The following is a 16,879-nucleotide window of genomic DNA, read 5'->3' on the forward strand; positions in this document are numbered from 1 at the left end:
CAGAAAAAAAGATGTGAGTCCAATCCTCTGCAATTTATTCAGAAGAAAGTGCCACTGAGTTCAATAGGATTTGCTTACAACTAGCAGCCAACTGTATCATGAGCACAAAGAAAACCCATCTGCCAACTGAAGTTTAGGGGAGGATCACACTTCCATACCACCAGCTAACATTCCTCATGCAGTTGCGGCAGTTCCTTATATCCCAGAGGAAGAGCAAAACCAAAGGTCAAATGTGACAATGCGCTCCTGGGATTAGCAGACCACGGCCAAGCAACAGGAACAGTCCCATAAATTCAGGCTTCCCTTTACAATTTTAGCAGACAGATCAATGGTAGATCATAGACAGATCAAAGACTAGACAGATCATACACTGACATTTCAGAGTCCTATTTTCAGCCAATGCTCATGTAGAATACTCACTGTCTGCTCATTTAGAGCAGAGATGGATTTCATAAACAGTCCCTCTGGATTGCCTGTGATTAGTTCCATATAATAGAGATGACAAATCAATGTAAGCTTCCTTTTGAGGAATGACTAGCAGGCAACATTGCAGCTCTCTCAGCCATGCGATGTGGAGGTGCTGATAGGGAAGGTGTGGCAGCCCCAGGGCATGCTGGGGAAAGAGCAGCAGGAGGTCTGACTCAAGACTGGCAGATGCATCTCAGCTCTCCATATCTGACCTGTCCCTGTCCTTGCTTTTGGCACAATGACCTTACCTGTTGGACTGCAGCCTAGAGCAAAGGAGTGAAATGCCTATTAGGGGCTCCCCCATATTGTAAGGGTGGGGTGTTTGAGACCAGCAGGTTGAAGCACTAAGTTACCTGCCAATTGTTATCCTTACATGGGAATGTAGACTAGAGAATGATGGGGAACATTCACTGCCATTATGCATATTTAATCAAAGAGTATGATTATTAAATAAGGAGTCAATCAAATAATAAAGGAAAAGTCCAGTTTACATGTTAGGGAACCTCACCTGGGGCACAATTATTAGTGTCTCAAATCCACTGAATATCAGAATACTGAAAATGATATTTAGATGCTGCCAACACTCACACCTGCATTTGCTGATTTTTAGACATTTCACAATCTGGGATTGTCAGTAGTCACTTGTAAATGTTGACAGTCATCACATTTATGACATCCATTGCAACACAAGTGCTACTGCACACACCACTTCTATCAAAAGCCGTAGTGCCTGTTGCTAATTTTCTCTGCATGGTTTTACAGAAAATAACTGGGGTACTGGATATAACAAGTTCTGAGACTTCTCCAGCGTCACTTCATTTAAAAAAGGTATCAGAGACCAATGCTTGCCAACAGCCACAGCAGTCACTGTAGTACATAGTAAACAGAGGGGTTCCTGTTTATGCGAGCCACAGTGGTCTCTGAAGAGGAGGAAGTTAATTACATGAAAACATAGTGGGGGGCCTGTTTAAAAAACCAGTTTTTCTTGGCACTTTGGTAGGGTCACAAAATCAGACACTTGGAAGTAAACTCAGTATTTCGCAGCACAATTCAAAGTGTTGGTGCTGACCTTTAAAGCCCTTAACATTCAGCCTGGACACTGAGATCCTCCTCCAAGGGCCTTCTGGCAGTTCCCTCACAGGGAACCAGGCAAAGGGCCTTTTCAGTAGTGGCGCCCACCCTGTGGAATGCCCTCCCATCAGATGTCAAGGGAATAAACAACTATCTGACTTTTAGAAGACATCTGAAGGCAACCCTGTATCGGGAAATTTTTAATGTCTAATGTTTTGCTATTTTTTATATGTGATGTAAGCCACCCAGAGTGGCTGGGAAAACCCAGCCAGATGGGTGGGGTGTAAATATGATGATGATGATTAACTATTTACACAGTGGAAAGCCCAATATGGGCATGGGAAGCTGTGTCAGACCACTTGTCCATCTCTTTCTCTATTATCTCTGTAATGACTGCAGGGCCGGATTTAGGTTTGCTGAGGCCCTAAGCTACTGAAGGTAATGGGGCCCTTTATATGTCCAGCTGTCCTTTGTCAACAACAAATTGTTGCTGTTTTTTGTGTTGAATATATGCTATATGGCAGGCACGTCCAACTTCCAAGAGACTGCGATCTACTCTCACTGTAAAAAAACTGGCAGTGATCTACCCATTGGATTCACCAGAGTTGTTGAGCTTTTGGGGGGAGGGTGGTTTTTTCGGGGGGGGGGTAGTCAGAGTCCCACGATCGACCAGGATTGACCAGGGACACCCCGCGATCGACCTGTAGATTGTGATCGACCTGTTGGACATCCCTGTTATGTGGTAATTTATAGGCCCATTACTTATATCATAGGAACCTACACAACACAAAACACTGTTGCTGTATGTAGGTTTTATTTTAGTTGTTTTTTATCTTATATTTTGGAAATGTACATCCAGGGTGTTTTTTTCTCTTTAATTTTTTGTGGGGCCCCCAAGAGAGTGGGGCCCTAAGCTATAGCTTGTTTAGCTGCACTGAATGACTGGTGGCAGCTCTCTAGGGTTTCAGCTTGGGTCTCCCAGTATTACCTGGAGATGCCAGTGATTGAAACTGGGATCTTCTGCATGCAAAGCACATAGAATCATAGAATCATTTAGTCCAACCTCCTGCAATGCAGGAATATGCAATTGTCTCTACGGGTATTGAACCTGCAACCTTGGCATTATCAGCAGCACACACGTTCTACCACTAAGCTGTTTTCCTTTCCTGATACCTGATGGTGTCCACATTTTCTTCCAGATTTTCTTTGGGGGGGGGTTAATACAAGAGAGGTTTAACAATCAATCCCTCTTCACAGGGAACATTGGGGATTACAGCTGCTGGAGGGGAATAGCGTCTCCAAACAACTCTCAGCACCTTTAGCAAACTACGGCCCCCAGAATTCTTTGGGGGAAGCCATGACTGTTTAAAATAGTGCCATAGTGCTTCAAATATATGGTGAGCACAGGTATGTCTGAATTAAATAGTTCCTTTTATTTTTCAGAATTTTGCTCTGTCCCCTTTGTGCTCTCCCTTGTCTTTTTTATTCCTAATAAATGTTATATAATTTGACAAGTGGTGTCTTGCTGCAATGCTGCCAGCTCACAGGGTTGGGGGAAATGTCTCAGGAGCCTAAGCCTTGAAGTTCTTGCTATGGAGATACAGGAAATGCAGGTTGATAGAGAAAAGCAGGCTGTTCTGATCTTGGGGAAAGACAGGGAGCTCCCTGTGTAAACTGAGAGGGATTGACTAAGCAGCATAGGGTCTGCTGTGTCTGCTCCTTTGACCTCCCAGACTTAACCTGTAGAGGTTAAGAGGGCTTAGTGGCAGTGATTTCTGGATCATTTGAGAGACGTGACTGGCCTGCCTTGCCAGGCAGTTGTGCAACAAATGGTGTAAGAAGGGTCTTTTAACCTGCCCCTTACAACAGAGACTGTCTAAAGCCTTGTACTGTCTAAAGCCTTGTATCTGTAACTGTCTAAAGCCTTGTACTGTTACGTTATTGCACAAAGCTGGTTAGCGTTCTGAGAGGAGAGAGGCACAGCCAATTTGAGTATTTATTAGGCAGGGTCTGGATCAGGGAGAAAGTAACTGAATTCGTCTAAAAGGCTGTCCTTTTTAAATGTCTTACCAGAAAAAGGTGATGTAAGCAGTGTTCTAAAGTTAGCTGAACTCTCCAAGCAGCCAGGAGAAATTTTACAAAGACAGAGGGTCCCCAGCAGTTGCACTGGGTTGTGCAAGTATTTGGCTGGGCTAGAGGTTTAAGGAATTTCGCCGGAGGTAAAAACCAGCAAAAAACTAGTGTCATCAAGCCACTTTAAGACCCCAATGTAGGTCTCTGTATCCCCTTATAAGCCTAACACCCACCTTAATAAACCAACAATCTTTGTTTAAAGTTCATCCTGTCTTTTGTGTAGTTGTCCATCTCATGCCTAAGCTTTCTACACAAGCTACAGGGTTTTTTTGAGTAAATATTGGGAGAAAATTACCAAAGCACAGATACCTAAGCTTGTGTTTATACAAGTGAGATTGAAGGGCTGGGTCTCCCTGACACAGACGTCAACAGAAAACTTTTCCCATTAGTAAATAGTCCTCAACAATACACAGCTCACAGGGTTGGGGAAAATTTCTGCCTGTTCACTGTATGCACTCATGTTTATGTTTTTGTGTTCATCTCCTGACAATAATTAAGCTTTCAAGGTTAATACAGCACTCAAAGAAGCTACTTTTGAAGGGTTGAATGCCAACTCAAAAATCGACAGCTCTGCATATGAATCTGCACACTATTCAGTTGCATAGCTGGACAACTACTCAGCAAAGTGGCATTTTAGCCCCTATATTGCAACTAAAGGGTTGGGACTGAGTCCTGATTAAGAAATACCCAAATCTGGTGGTGCTGGCAAGTGAAGTGAACAGGCGTGCAGCCCCTCATGATAACACAATAACATGTAGCAATATTCTTGACAGCAGCTGAAACGCTCTTTCTTTCTTTCTTTTGCAAGTTTGTTCCTGTTCATAATTTCAGTGGCACATTCTATTATTATATACAAAATGCTTTTAAACCTTTAGATTTTATTTTATTCATATGTTAAAAGTTCAAATTCAGTAGTTTCATGTAGTCTGAAGTCCTTGCACCATCAAAAGAGAGAGGGAGGGAGGGAGAAATTCCAGGAAAACACGTGGAACATGGAGCTGCAGGAATGCTAGGAGAGATTTTTCCTGTCATCATTTATTACCCTAATAGACTGAAGATCTGTAATTGAGGCTGAAATCTTAAACACACTCATTCCCACTGAATACACAAGTGACTGACTTCTGAGAAAGGATTGAGGATAAATTTGATCCAGTATATATTGCATGTTTGTTTGTTTATTTAAAGCCCAATCTGTCAAACAATATCCAAACACAGCTTATCCGTTCCTATCCACCCTTATCTGATTTTTCCATTGTAGTTCTCCAACCAAACAATGTTTACAAAAATGCATTATATTAGGGGAAATTGTTTGCAAAATGTGTACATGAGTCGAAACTGTTTATAAAAATGTTTGAACTAAAATGTGATGAATTTTCATGAGGGTTTTTTTTAAAAGAAAAATAGCAAATTGTTGCAAAATGTGGAGAACCCAATTTAAGATTGGAAAAAATAAGAAATGAAATTGTCATTTCCTCGCATCCCTGCTTCCAAGTAAACATGCATTGGTTTGTGTTCTGGGTTCTTCCAACTGGCAAGGAAGGAACCATTTTAAGAAGACCTAATAAATTACACACACTCATTAAAAAAGAGTTGTAAATATTGGCAAAAATGTCTTCAGTTGTAGGATTTCAGGCAGAGGTTGATTTCTCTCTGGGTAGAAATCCAGACCCGTCAGAAGCTCCACATCACGGACACGAGCTGTATGAGTCTGAATTCTTTCTTCAACCCACAGTGATTCCGGCTGCCCTTCCTGACAAAGCAAACAAACAAAAGAACATCAATTGTGCATCAGCAGGCAAAAAAAAAAACCAATGTTGCAGTAGTGCAAGGAATTTCTGCATTCAAATGCCTTACAACTTTATTATTTTCCCTAATTAAATTTCTGTCACTGTGGACTGGGGTAACTAGGCCATGGCAATCTGCTGAATGTTTCCTTTGCCCTTGGAACTTGTTCACTATCTTTTAACAGTTTCCTTGCAACAGTACAATGAGCTATGACTTATCAGAATGAACAAACACAGCAAGTCCTTTATGCCATATTTGGGAAGAGGGAGGGGAAGGCCGAAGGCAAATGCTACAAGCAAAAACTACTTTTTTTTTTACTTCAGCTATTGGCACTACCTAGTTACTGCTTAACAGTATGCCAAGTGCTGACCCTTGGAGCAGAAATTACGTACGCATTTTCAGATGCTTTGAACAGCCACTGAGTGGCATCATTCAGCTGTTATGCTTTTCTCATTTTAAATGCCACCACAGCCACTTCAGCTAGAGGAGGAGAAGTCGCTTACAAAGCACGCCCAGTTATATGTGGCTTACGTTGTCCTGTGACTAAATGATGCAAAAAAGCCTTGTCCAATTCCATCAATGCCGCCTTGTTGCTTTTTCAAAAGGAAAGTATTACTTTATAAACCAGCACGAGGGCATTGTGATGGGGAGGCATAACTGATAACCCTTTTTTGCCAGCTGTGTCAATTTCACTGGAGAGCAGAATTGGACAGCATGTCCCAGGATGCCCACAGTCAAGAAATAGGATAAACCAAGCAAGAGATGGCAAGGCACTTCAGATAAATTACATCTGTTCACAACTGGCAGAACTCTTCTTCAGCAACCATTTAAAAATCTAATTCCTGCTTATTCAAAACTGCATTTCTGACTTTCATGCATATATACTAACACAGGAACTGGGGAATTGTAGTCCTCCAGATGTGTTTTTCCCTGGGAAATCTGCTCTTTAGTGATAAATTAGAACAAATAGCAATCCACTTAAAACCCAATTGCTGTTTATACCAATTCAGCACTAAAGATCGGCTTTCCCTGGGGAAAAGCGGTGGGAAAATGGAGGTGTAGATAAGTCCTTAGTCTCTTATCCACTATGTCACAAGTGGTCTGAATAACAGTAAGTTGAGAGTCAATTGGAATGATCTCTTTGGCTAGGCCTTGTGTTGGATTTTTACTGGACACTAAAGACTTCTCAGATGGCTGCATTTGTAGAAACCGCATCTCCAATACAAAGAGCAGGGGCATGTGAAGTGAATGATGTTATACTTACACCACAGCTCTCAGAGTTGTCGGGCCGATGAGGAAGAATGAAGGTCAGGACACTCAGCGAACCTGAGCAACTCAGTGGGGTGTTGGCTTGGTCCTCACAGCTAGTCAGTACAACAAAGTAATGGGTTGGGATGGGAATCTGTGAATTGCCTACATGCCTGTGAAAGGAGATCAATTAAAGGCTGTTTACCAAAATCTATAGTTTTTGTAAAATTATATTCACACCATTTCATTCAGTGAAATTACAACTACCTACCCTGTGGAAATATTATGGAGAATAGCTCCATAACTGGAAGCAGAAGGAAATCAGCACGCGTTAGGTAGGATTACACTGTCTGTTGCAAAAGAGATACTGCATATACCTAACCAGCAATTTTCAGTTTCAGTAACTTACAGCGCAATCCTGTACATATTTACTCAGAAGTAACTCCCATTTAATTCAGTTGGGTTTACTTGAGGCAAGTGGGTATGGGATTGCAAGTGTGAATCAATGTGGATTGAAATTCTGTCCAAAATTTTAACCAACAAAGGCATACAATTTTAGCAGTTTTTTAGACTGGATATTTCCTTTGATGTGCATGGTTGTATCTGGGGTCAAAAGGCTGAAAGAATAAACTTCTGCCTTTTCATTGCATTTCACTGATTTTCTATTTTTTTTAGTTGAAACTGTATTAACATTTAACAAGAAACAATAATTGAAAAGGAACTGTGAGAGTAAAATTCTGATGCCCCTGGAATTAGTTTTCTTATCAATCATACAAAGAAGATTCCATTAGCTGAAACTGAAGCAGTGTCACAGATATTCATGCAAATGCAGTCCCTTAATGCACAGGGTAATTCCTGTATGAGCTCTCTCTTCAAAAAGTGGGTAGGGTTATCTTGCCATGACTAACTTTTTACAGATTTTGATCTGTTTATAAAAGCTTTTAAACAGCACAGTGTGGCTGACAGGATATTAAAGCCCTTTGACTGGAAGGAAGCTCTAGTCTGTCATCTCATCCATCCACCTACATTGTGGCAGAAATTCTTTCCCTCTGTCCAAACCATATTTGAAAAATGTGGCATCAAGTCTAGCCTAGAAAACAGCAAATCCAGTAAAACCCGGACCATAAACCTATTTGCATAGCCAAACTGCCCAGAACTTGCAAATATTCTTTACAAAACTGGCAGCTGGCAAGAAATTATCCTGGGTCCATTAGAGAGCATATCAAACAGATCAGCAGAACCCCATACTCCAGAAGACATCTGAAGGCAGACCTGTTTAGGGAAGCTTTTAATGTTTGATGCATTACTGTATTTTAATATTTTATTGGAAGCTGCCCAGAGTGGCAGGGGAGGCCCGGCCAGATGGGTGGGGTATAAATTGTTGTTGTTGTTGTTGTTGTTGTTGTTAATTTGCAGCATAGGAGCTAACTCCTAGGGGCCATGGGGACTTCAGCCCCCACAATAACATATTTGAGGGGGCCAGGCCCCCACAAAGTTGATGGGCATTTCCATCAACTGCGTCATGTGATCAAATATGTGGCGTGGGGCTTGGCTGGGCCCCCACAATATTTCATTCAAGTTGGCCCCCCTGATTTGTAGGTAAATTGTGGTCAGCAATGCAGCTGTTGTTCCCAGAGGAAAGATCCAGGGAATGAGGCTGGAATTATTCTATTCTATTCAAGCCAGATGCTGGTATCAGCCAGCCCACACTGGATCGCTGGCATCCATTTGTCTCGAGAGACAATGGAGGAGTGTGTCTTTGGGTGAAGTCAAACTGCTGGAGAGTTACAGTGCCTGCTGTGGCTGTAGAGACCAATGCAGAAGAGACATGTTTTGTTGTAGCAGGGCCAGATTAAAGGTGTCCAGTTGTGCTGCTGCAGATGCACCATGGCGTTTCTTCTCTCTGCGCTCCTTCCAGCTGACATCCCTCCTCTGGTCACTGCTATGGATGTACAACCTGATTGTCTGTCTCCAGGCACTGCAGTTGTCTGCAAGGGATTCTCACATGGTGAGGTGAATGTTGCCAGCCTTCACGTCATGTTTGCAGACATCTTTGTAATGCAGAACTGGTCTGCCAATGGGCCTGGTGCCTGAAGCCAGCTCCCCATACAGCACGTCCTCAGGGATCCTGCCACCTTCCATTCTGTGGACATGACTAAGCCAGTGTAGATGTTGTTGAGACAAGAATGTGAACATGGTGGGAATGTGATGCCCCAAATCCTCCAAATGCAGCACATGTGGAAGGCATTGAGGTGTCGCTCCTGGCAGTGCCCACAACTCACTTCCATAAAACTGTGTGCTCAACATACAAGCCTGGTAGACCTTCATCTTTGTATTGAACATTAGCATCACATTCTCCTATACCCCTTTGGAGAGGCATTGCCACAGCTGCCTTGCCCAAACACCTGTCTATTCTTTTCAAGCCAGATGTTGGTATCAGCTGGCCCACATACAGCCAGTCATTCTACATGGTATAACTTGATTTCTTGGCTGACTTGTGACTGAGAACCTGCTGTAACTCGCTTAAAATCTAGCATGGGGTTTCCCAGACTTAGGTTTCCAGCTGTTTATGGACTACAGTTCCCATCATCCCTGACCACTGGTTCTGCTAGCTAGGGATGATGGGAGTTGTAGTCCAAAAACAGCTGGAGACCCAAGTTTGGGAAACCCTGAGCAGATGGCAGACTGGCTATTGTTTGTAAGCCACTCTGTGATGCTTGACAGAACAGTGGGTTATAAGTGATTTAAATGAATAAATAAAAATGAAACTCATGCCACATGCTAATATTTAAATTGGTTACCTTTTTTCTTTACTTACTGTGTAATAATGTCAAGGGAATCAAAGTGTCCATCACTATTATAATCAAAAATAGGCCCACTGATCACATTTAGCCCATTTCTCTCTGTAGCATATTTTGGAAGTAGCGTATTATGCAAGTAATCCCATAATCCTGCAATTGAAAGTACAGTGAGATAGAATCAGCTACAAGGGGAACTGTTATGCTGAATCAGTTTGGCTTCTCTGTCTCATGACCACACAGACCAGAAGAGGCCAGAATGTAAGCATAAACTCTCAGGTAAATAATGCACTATCCAAGTGTTGGCCATTATCAGCACTTACTTTTGAATTCTTTGTACATGGGAACAATGTTGCTGGTAAGTAAAGCATCATATTGTTCATCTGCAGTTGAATTGAAGTCTGTGGGGGGGGAATGGGATTAATAGTTTGTAAATCATGAAAACTAAACCAAAATTATTTTAAGCTGAGCACAATTTTGTTTACGATTCTGGTGGATCTATTCATTAAAATACCTCTTAAATTTTATTATTTAATACCTTTCTGCCCGCTTGCATGAAAACATAGGATCAAACATAGTGGTAACAGAAAGATACATGTGGACCCTGCAGCAAAAGTGTGAAATTCTTCTCTTCAGGGTTTCAGTCAGCCAACAATGACCTTTCCCATGATTAGTTTTCTGGCAACAAAGCACAATGAGATGCCATGGTTTGTTGTTGGCTTATGAACCATGGTTTGTTTAAACTATTATCTAGTGTTATGCCAGAAGCCAAGTATCTTGCTTAAAAATGGTTTGCTTGGCCACCTCACCCCAGATGCTCACCAAGCTACAGAGGCACAAGGCAGCAGCAACTGGAAAACAAACCAAGCTTTGGAGAAACTATCTGTGGCTTGTTTGCTTGCCTCGTTGTACAATGAACAAAGCATGGTTAAAACAAGCCATGTCTCCATGTTATGTGCAAATGAATCACCGTGAGCCTGGTTTCTAACAGATTCCTTTCCATGCAACGTTTACATACCTCTTTACTCAATGTAAATCTAAGCCTGTTGAAGAAAAATATTTAACTACTGTATGTCTTGAGGAGCCTTGTGGTCTGGTACTACAGAAGGCAGTGACTATAATATAGCAAAGCTATTCTTTCACAAAAGAAACACCACTGAAATACCCCCCTCTCTCCCTTTTTAATGCCATGCTTATCCCCAGTGGGTTGTTTCAGTGCTGTGTATATGTTTTTAAACACCCAGCCACATCCAGCCGATTACAACATTATGATCTTTTCTATATAAAGAGCACTACTAACTGGGAGGGTAGAGGAAACCGTGGGTGATGTTCAGGTCTGGCTGGTAGTTGGAGCAGTTTTGGCTCTTAGCTTCAGGGATTCTAACATCAGGCCGCAGACAGTCTGGAGCAAGGGGAGGAAGGGAAGATGCATTTCCCGCCTGGAAAGGGGGGAGAGAGAGAGAGTATTACACCCACAGTCGTGGCTAACCTACAGTTTTGTGACTTCCTAGCCTAGCTTTCATTGATTCTTTCTTTTCCTATTTTTATAATGAATCATGTCCGTGCTAAAAATAGAAATGGACTTTAGCCCTTCTTTCCAGTCTGTTTATTCCTTGGTCCTTCAGCATTTTGATAATGGATGGGGAGGAAGGAGGGGAAGTCAGCCCAATGTAAAGCAGTTGCAGCAAAGATCAAAGCAGCTTTTGGATTAAAGACCGCAAGGCATTTGCCTTATTGGCTCTAATCAACAAGTTAAGATGTGTGATTCAAACTGGAGCTTCACAGAGATTGCATCATGTATGCCTTCCTGGCCTCCTTTGGTTCAAGATCTGCAGGTAGGACTGGGGGGAAACCTCCCATAGGGAACCCCAGGACCTCTGTGAGTCAGTGTAGAAACAATAAAGAAACAAAAACAAATTTATCAAGTAAGGCAATGTGTTAATTGTGTTTCCTCAACTTATAGCAGAAATACTTTCAGATGATTAAAAAAAAAAACCCAACCTTTATCTTAGAGTTTTAAAAGATGGGGCCAGAGACACCGAATTTCTGCTGTTCTGTGCCTTTCCTTAGGTATTTTCTTTAACATTGTGTCATTGGGCTGTGCCTTACTCTGCCACCCCCGGCCCCACTACACACACCCAGCCAACAGTCAGTTGATGAGAAGCAGAGACCAGCAAGCAAAGTAGTGGCAGCCTAGTGTCTCTTATAATGCTTAGTTCAAGCTGCATGGTAGGTCAGACTGAGAGGAAAAGTACAGTCACTGCCTTTGGTAAGAAGAGCATGCTTTAAACAGGAAACAGTAATCAATGTGTCAAGAGGCATAATTTATTTGCATTTTGTGGGACTTTTAACTACAGCATTTGGAAGCAGTTGCTTTTGACTGCCAGGCCATCACCCAGCCACTTCCAGGGGTGGTGTTGGTGTTTCTTAAGCGGTATAAGGGAAAAAAGAAAATATATAAATAAGGCATAAAAAAAAGATCCCACAAACTCATTGATCCAGAGATGCAAACCCTACTCAGTTCAGATGTTCTTCAATGCCCTTTTTATCTTTATACAGCACTTTTTAAAAAAACCAACCAGTTATGGGCCCATTTTCAAAATCTCATCCAACTAGCCGTATTTCTATACCAGACTCATGAATGTGCCAATCCAGGAATGAGTGGCATGTGCGAATGACCCAACATGAAGCAACAGCCATAGACAGAACTTCCACATGGTCCAATGCCACAGCAAATGCCCACAGTTTTCAGTGAGGTGATTTCTGACATTCAGCTGAAAAGTCGTGGAACTGAAGTGTAACCAAGTGTTTGGGAACCAAGTGGTATGCATCCCATAAATCAAATCTTGTAGGAAAGCCTTCTGAGGGCCACATGTCAGTGGTGGACATAGGCCAACAAAAAGTGGGTGGGGCCAGAAAGGAAAGTGGGCAGAGCAATGGATAGGACTCTTGCTTTTGTAGAGGAGACTGCAGTCTAATTACACAAAAACATATATCTATAGATATAGATATATACACACACAACACAACACAACACAACACAATACAACACACACATAATGCATATCCCTAGTGAGGCAGGGAAGCAAGAGACATTATCATGGGTCAAGGCCACATCTCAGTCAGGAAAAAACATTTGAAGATGACATGGAGCAGAGCCAGCACAAGGTGTGGTGTGGGGTGGCCTGAAGAGAATCCTGAGGGCCAATCTAAGAGGCCTGGCAGGCCACATTCATGACAAAAAAAATAGAACATGGGGCTCAATTACAGATCATACACTGCAGGACAATTTCAATAATCTGCAACACAAAGGTGTTTACTTTCTTTTCAAAAGAGTGAATGAGTCTATGAGTGAATGAGTGTGTGTGTGTGTGTGTGTGTGTGTGTGTGTGTGTAGGAGGGGTTGGTGACTCGGTACAACCAAATCTTTCCTATCCAGGAGGTGGGTTTTTCCTCCTAAACTTTGCCAACAGTCAGAGGGAAAAATCATAGTTTTTCCCTAAATCACTGCCTCAGGAAATCTGGCTACTGACATTGCTATTTCACTGACTCATGACAAAGTGCTTTTTATAACCTAAAGGGACTAGCTCAGGATATGCTATCAAAAAAAATAATGGGATGGATTTCTGAGCCAACACTGGTACTTCAATGCCCCTGATGCCTGAGGGCCAAACTAGATATAGGCAGATAGATAGAGAATATATAACTGTAGAAAAAATAACAGAAAATGTCACGTCATGGTGGTATTCCTTCATCAAAATGGATTGTATAAACATCTCCATGTAACCAAAAATTGGTCTATCATGAGATTCTGCTATAATTTTGATTCCATTTGTAGGTCTAGCTTTCTCACCCTAGCCCAATTAATCCACTTTTTAAAAGAAGCAGACTTTTTGCAGTTAGGAAAGTGACAGGGAAATACACTGGAATTAGTGAGATGAATGAATGATTGACACTGCACAAGTGAATCAGTATGAATGCTGAATAAACAGGTAGTCCAGAGAAATCCTATGATGTGGATCTCCTTTTAAGGCTCTTTTGATTTCACTGCCTGCAAAAGGAGAACAAATACCACATAACAGGAGCTGGAAAATAACTTGTGAGCAAGGCTGCTAGTATATCTGGAGGCTACCATCCTCTCCTGTTGAAAGATAACAAGGGCAGATAGCAGTTATTGGCATCCATCAGGTTTTAGCATCTACTCAAAGCCTTACTCCTACAGCTAATGACATTTTTATTGATGTCTCAGCATCAAAACTCTTTGTACACACCCACTTCAAGAAGTGCTGGCTTCTTTTTCATACTTTATGAAAAGCATTGTAAACCTCTAGCTAGAATATTTTCCCCACTGTGTTGAAAAAAAAACCTACAAATTATCTAGCTAAAACATTACAGTACATTGTCACTAAAAACATTAAGGGCAACCATTAAAAAAAAGGAAACTTCTCTGACTTCTCTGGCAGTGTCTATTAAGACTGGTGCTTTTTAACTTGTTTCTAAGGTTAGGAGTGAACAGTGAAACAGCCACATTTGCAGATAATACTTCTGTAAATAATTCAGGGTAGTAAAGACAAAAAGGAATGATGAAGAGCTACAAACGGTTCTTTCCAGGCTTGGTGAATTGAAAATAAATAAATAAATAAATGGCATCAAGTTACATTGAACTGTATTTGCCATCAAAAACACATCTTCAGGATGTGGTAAAACATTATGTGTGCTGTGAGGAAAAAGTAAATTCTATGTTGGGAATCACTAGGAAATGGGTTGAAAATAAAACTACCACTATTGAAATGCTGCTTTTTCAAAACTGGAGTAGTAAACCCCTGGTCAGCAAGCTGGATATAGCCCCATAAAGCCCTCACTCCCCACCCTCCCCAAACTCTCATCTCATTTGCCTGCTCTGTGGCAATGGTTTCTGTGGGAGTGAATATAAGGACCAAACAAGAGCTGCATGTATGCGAAAGTGCCACCAGGAAGCTTGGAGGGCAGCCAAAGCAGCATCTGGTTTGGATAGGTTTAAAGCAGGGGGTCTCAGCAGCCTCTGGTGCCACCTCTGCAAACTTGCTTTTGCTGGACCGCTTCTAGGGTCCTCTCAGATGATGTCAGAAAAGCAGACCAGAGGGCTGAGCCCTCCTGTTTGATCTATTGCTCCTTCGCTGATTCACAAGTGCTGGTAATGATCAGAAGGAAGGGGAGAGCCAAGGCAGAAAGAGGAAGGCCGGGTGGGAATGCTGTGTGTTTTGTTTGCCACAGATCAGAGAGGGAGTGTGCTTCTGAATACCAGTTGTGGGGGAACAATAGCAGAAGAGTGCAATTGCTCTCCTGCCCTGCTTGCGAGGTTCAGAACATGGAACATAAGGAGAGTCCTTGTCAGGAGTGCGTACAGGAGCCGGGCCCTGTGACTGGTAGGGCCTCGCAGGACTGGAGCCATCCTGAGTTTGGCCTGGAAGGGCAAGGCGTGGCCGCACAGGTGAAGCTTGACAGAAGACTCATAGCACCTGGTGGCAAGGGCCAGGAGGAGTATATAAGGCCAGCGTTTCCCTCTGGCTCTTTGCCATGGCAACATAGCTGTGCTTTGGCTTCCCGACTCCTGGAATCCTGACTCTTGGACCCTCAGCTTCCTGACTCCTGGTTTCCTGACCCTTGGACTCTTGGCCTCTGGACTCCTGGTTTCCTGATTCGTGGACTCTTGGCTTCCTGAGCTCTGGACTGCTGACCCTGGACTGCTGATTCCTGCTTTCCGACCTCTACCCTGGCCCCGACGTACCAAGCCAGGACTCTGACTGCCCATAACCCAGACCGTGACAGCCCTGCTGGTCCAGGCCAGGCTATTATAGTCCAGCTATGTGGCCAACCCAATGCCCATGGGAAGCCCACAAACAGAACCTGAAGCCAACAGGCACTCTCCCTACTTGGGTGTTCATCTGGTACTGGTGGTAGATCACAGCCATTATGACTACTAGCAGTCACTGATAGCTTTAACAGCCATTACTTCATATAATCTCATTCTGAAGCCATCCAGATTGGTGGCCAACACAGTACCTTATGACAGCAAATTCCACAGTTTAACTAGGCAGGTGGTTAGGCAGTATGAGAGGCTGGACTAGGCAGGCCTATGGTCTTATGTTCCGATGTTTACCACAATGATGCCACCTGGCTTTTCTGGGCTGGCTTAGGTGTCCCAGGAGCAACTCTGTCCCCGCTGCAGTCTTCCTAAAGTATGGCAACAGATGCTTCACTGCTGTGCTGTCTAAGTATAAATGGATGCCAAAAAAAGCTCCCTCTGCAATGAGGTCATTTTCCTTGCACCAAAAAACAAGCCTTAGGAGATTATTATCAGAGATGAGAAGCAGAAGAAACAGACATGTTCCTTTTGCGTGGGTTTGAGCCAGCTGTGTATTGTGCAAAAATAATTTTTAAAATGAGAGGTTATGTGTTTATTTAAGCATCTCTCCTAATGTAAACATATCAGGGGTGAGAAACCTATGCCCCACTCCAGATGTTGTTTGACTCCAGCTCCCATAGTCCCAGACCATTAGCCATGCTGGCAGGGTCTGATGACAGCTGGAGTTCAACAACATCTGGAAGGCCACAGATGCATCAGCTAGCCATGTTCTATGTAAACCCACACCAGATTAATTCATGAATACCAGAGGTGTAAGATTCTGATCGAGACATAGCAGGAAGGGGCCAAAGGTTTCCCACTTCTGGATTACAAGAAAAGATCAGCTCAAAAGTCCATCTAGGGAATGCTGTTTCCCACTGTGGCCAGGCCGGACATTGCCTCTGGGAAGTATGCGTGCAGGACAAGAAGGCAATAACTTTTTTCCACTGTTGTCCCACCAGCAACTAGCATTCAGTGGTACATTTCCTCTGAAAAGGGAGGCTCTATGTTGCCTTGATAGCTAAAAATCACTAATAGACATTATTTCCCCCAGATTTCATCACCATCTAAGGTAGAGGCCACCACAGTGTCTTGTAAGTTAATTATGCATTGTATGAAAAAGTACAGCCTTTTGTGTCTTCTGAATCTCTAGTTCAGCAATTTCATTGAGGATTAGGAGCTGCTTGCCATCTGGGAAAAGCTGTTCCCTGGTGTTTGCCGCTCTTCTTTCTCAGCTACCAGAATAACCCGGTACTATTGACGCCAGGGTGGAGGTTGGACAGGAGTCCTGCTGCAAGCAGTGACTCATTCCTCTGTTCTTCTCCCCTTTGAATTTCTTCCCAGTGGTGAAGTGCTCCCCCTGCTAGCTCTAAAAGCAAAGTACACATATTGCAGCATCATAAAGTTCTGCTGCTCAGGTTGTCAGTGCCAGTTCATGTGGGCTTGGTGTTTTGGCTTGCCCAGCTGCTACAGTATTGAGTGAACTGGGGTT

At 42.9% G+C, this 16,879-nt stretch overlaps 1 protein-coding gene across 1 annotated transcript in view; it reads right to left on the reverse strand.

Moving 5' to 3' along the window:
* Positions 1-4,827: 4,827 nt before the first annotated feature.
* ENPP3 (ectonucleotide pyrophosphatase/phosphodiesterase 3) overlaps positions 4,828-16,879 on the reverse strand; it is a 52,749-nt gene continuing 40,697 nt past the window's right edge. The window contains exons 19-23 of the mRNA XM_081907111.1: positions 10,804-10,942; positions 9,827-9,904; positions 9,524-9,656; positions 6,722-6,878; positions 4,828-5,422 (exon numbers count right to left, since the gene is read on the reverse strand). Of these exons, the coding sequence (XP_081763237.1) occupies positions 5,252-5,422; positions 6,722-6,878; positions 9,524-9,656; positions 9,827-9,904; positions 10,804-10,942 (678 nt within the window). The 3' untranslated portion in view covers positions 4,828-5,251. The remainder of the gene's footprint in view (positions 5,423-6,721; positions 6,879-9,523; positions 9,657-9,826; positions 9,905-10,803; positions 10,943-16,879) is intronic.

Source organism: Podarcis melisellensis, assembly GCF_964234715.1.
Source record: "Podarcis melisellensis genome assembly, chromosome: 3".
In the NCBI taxonomy this organism is placed as follows: Eukaryota; Metazoa; Chordata; class Lepidosauria; order Squamata; family Lacertidae; genus Podarcis; species Podarcis melisellensis.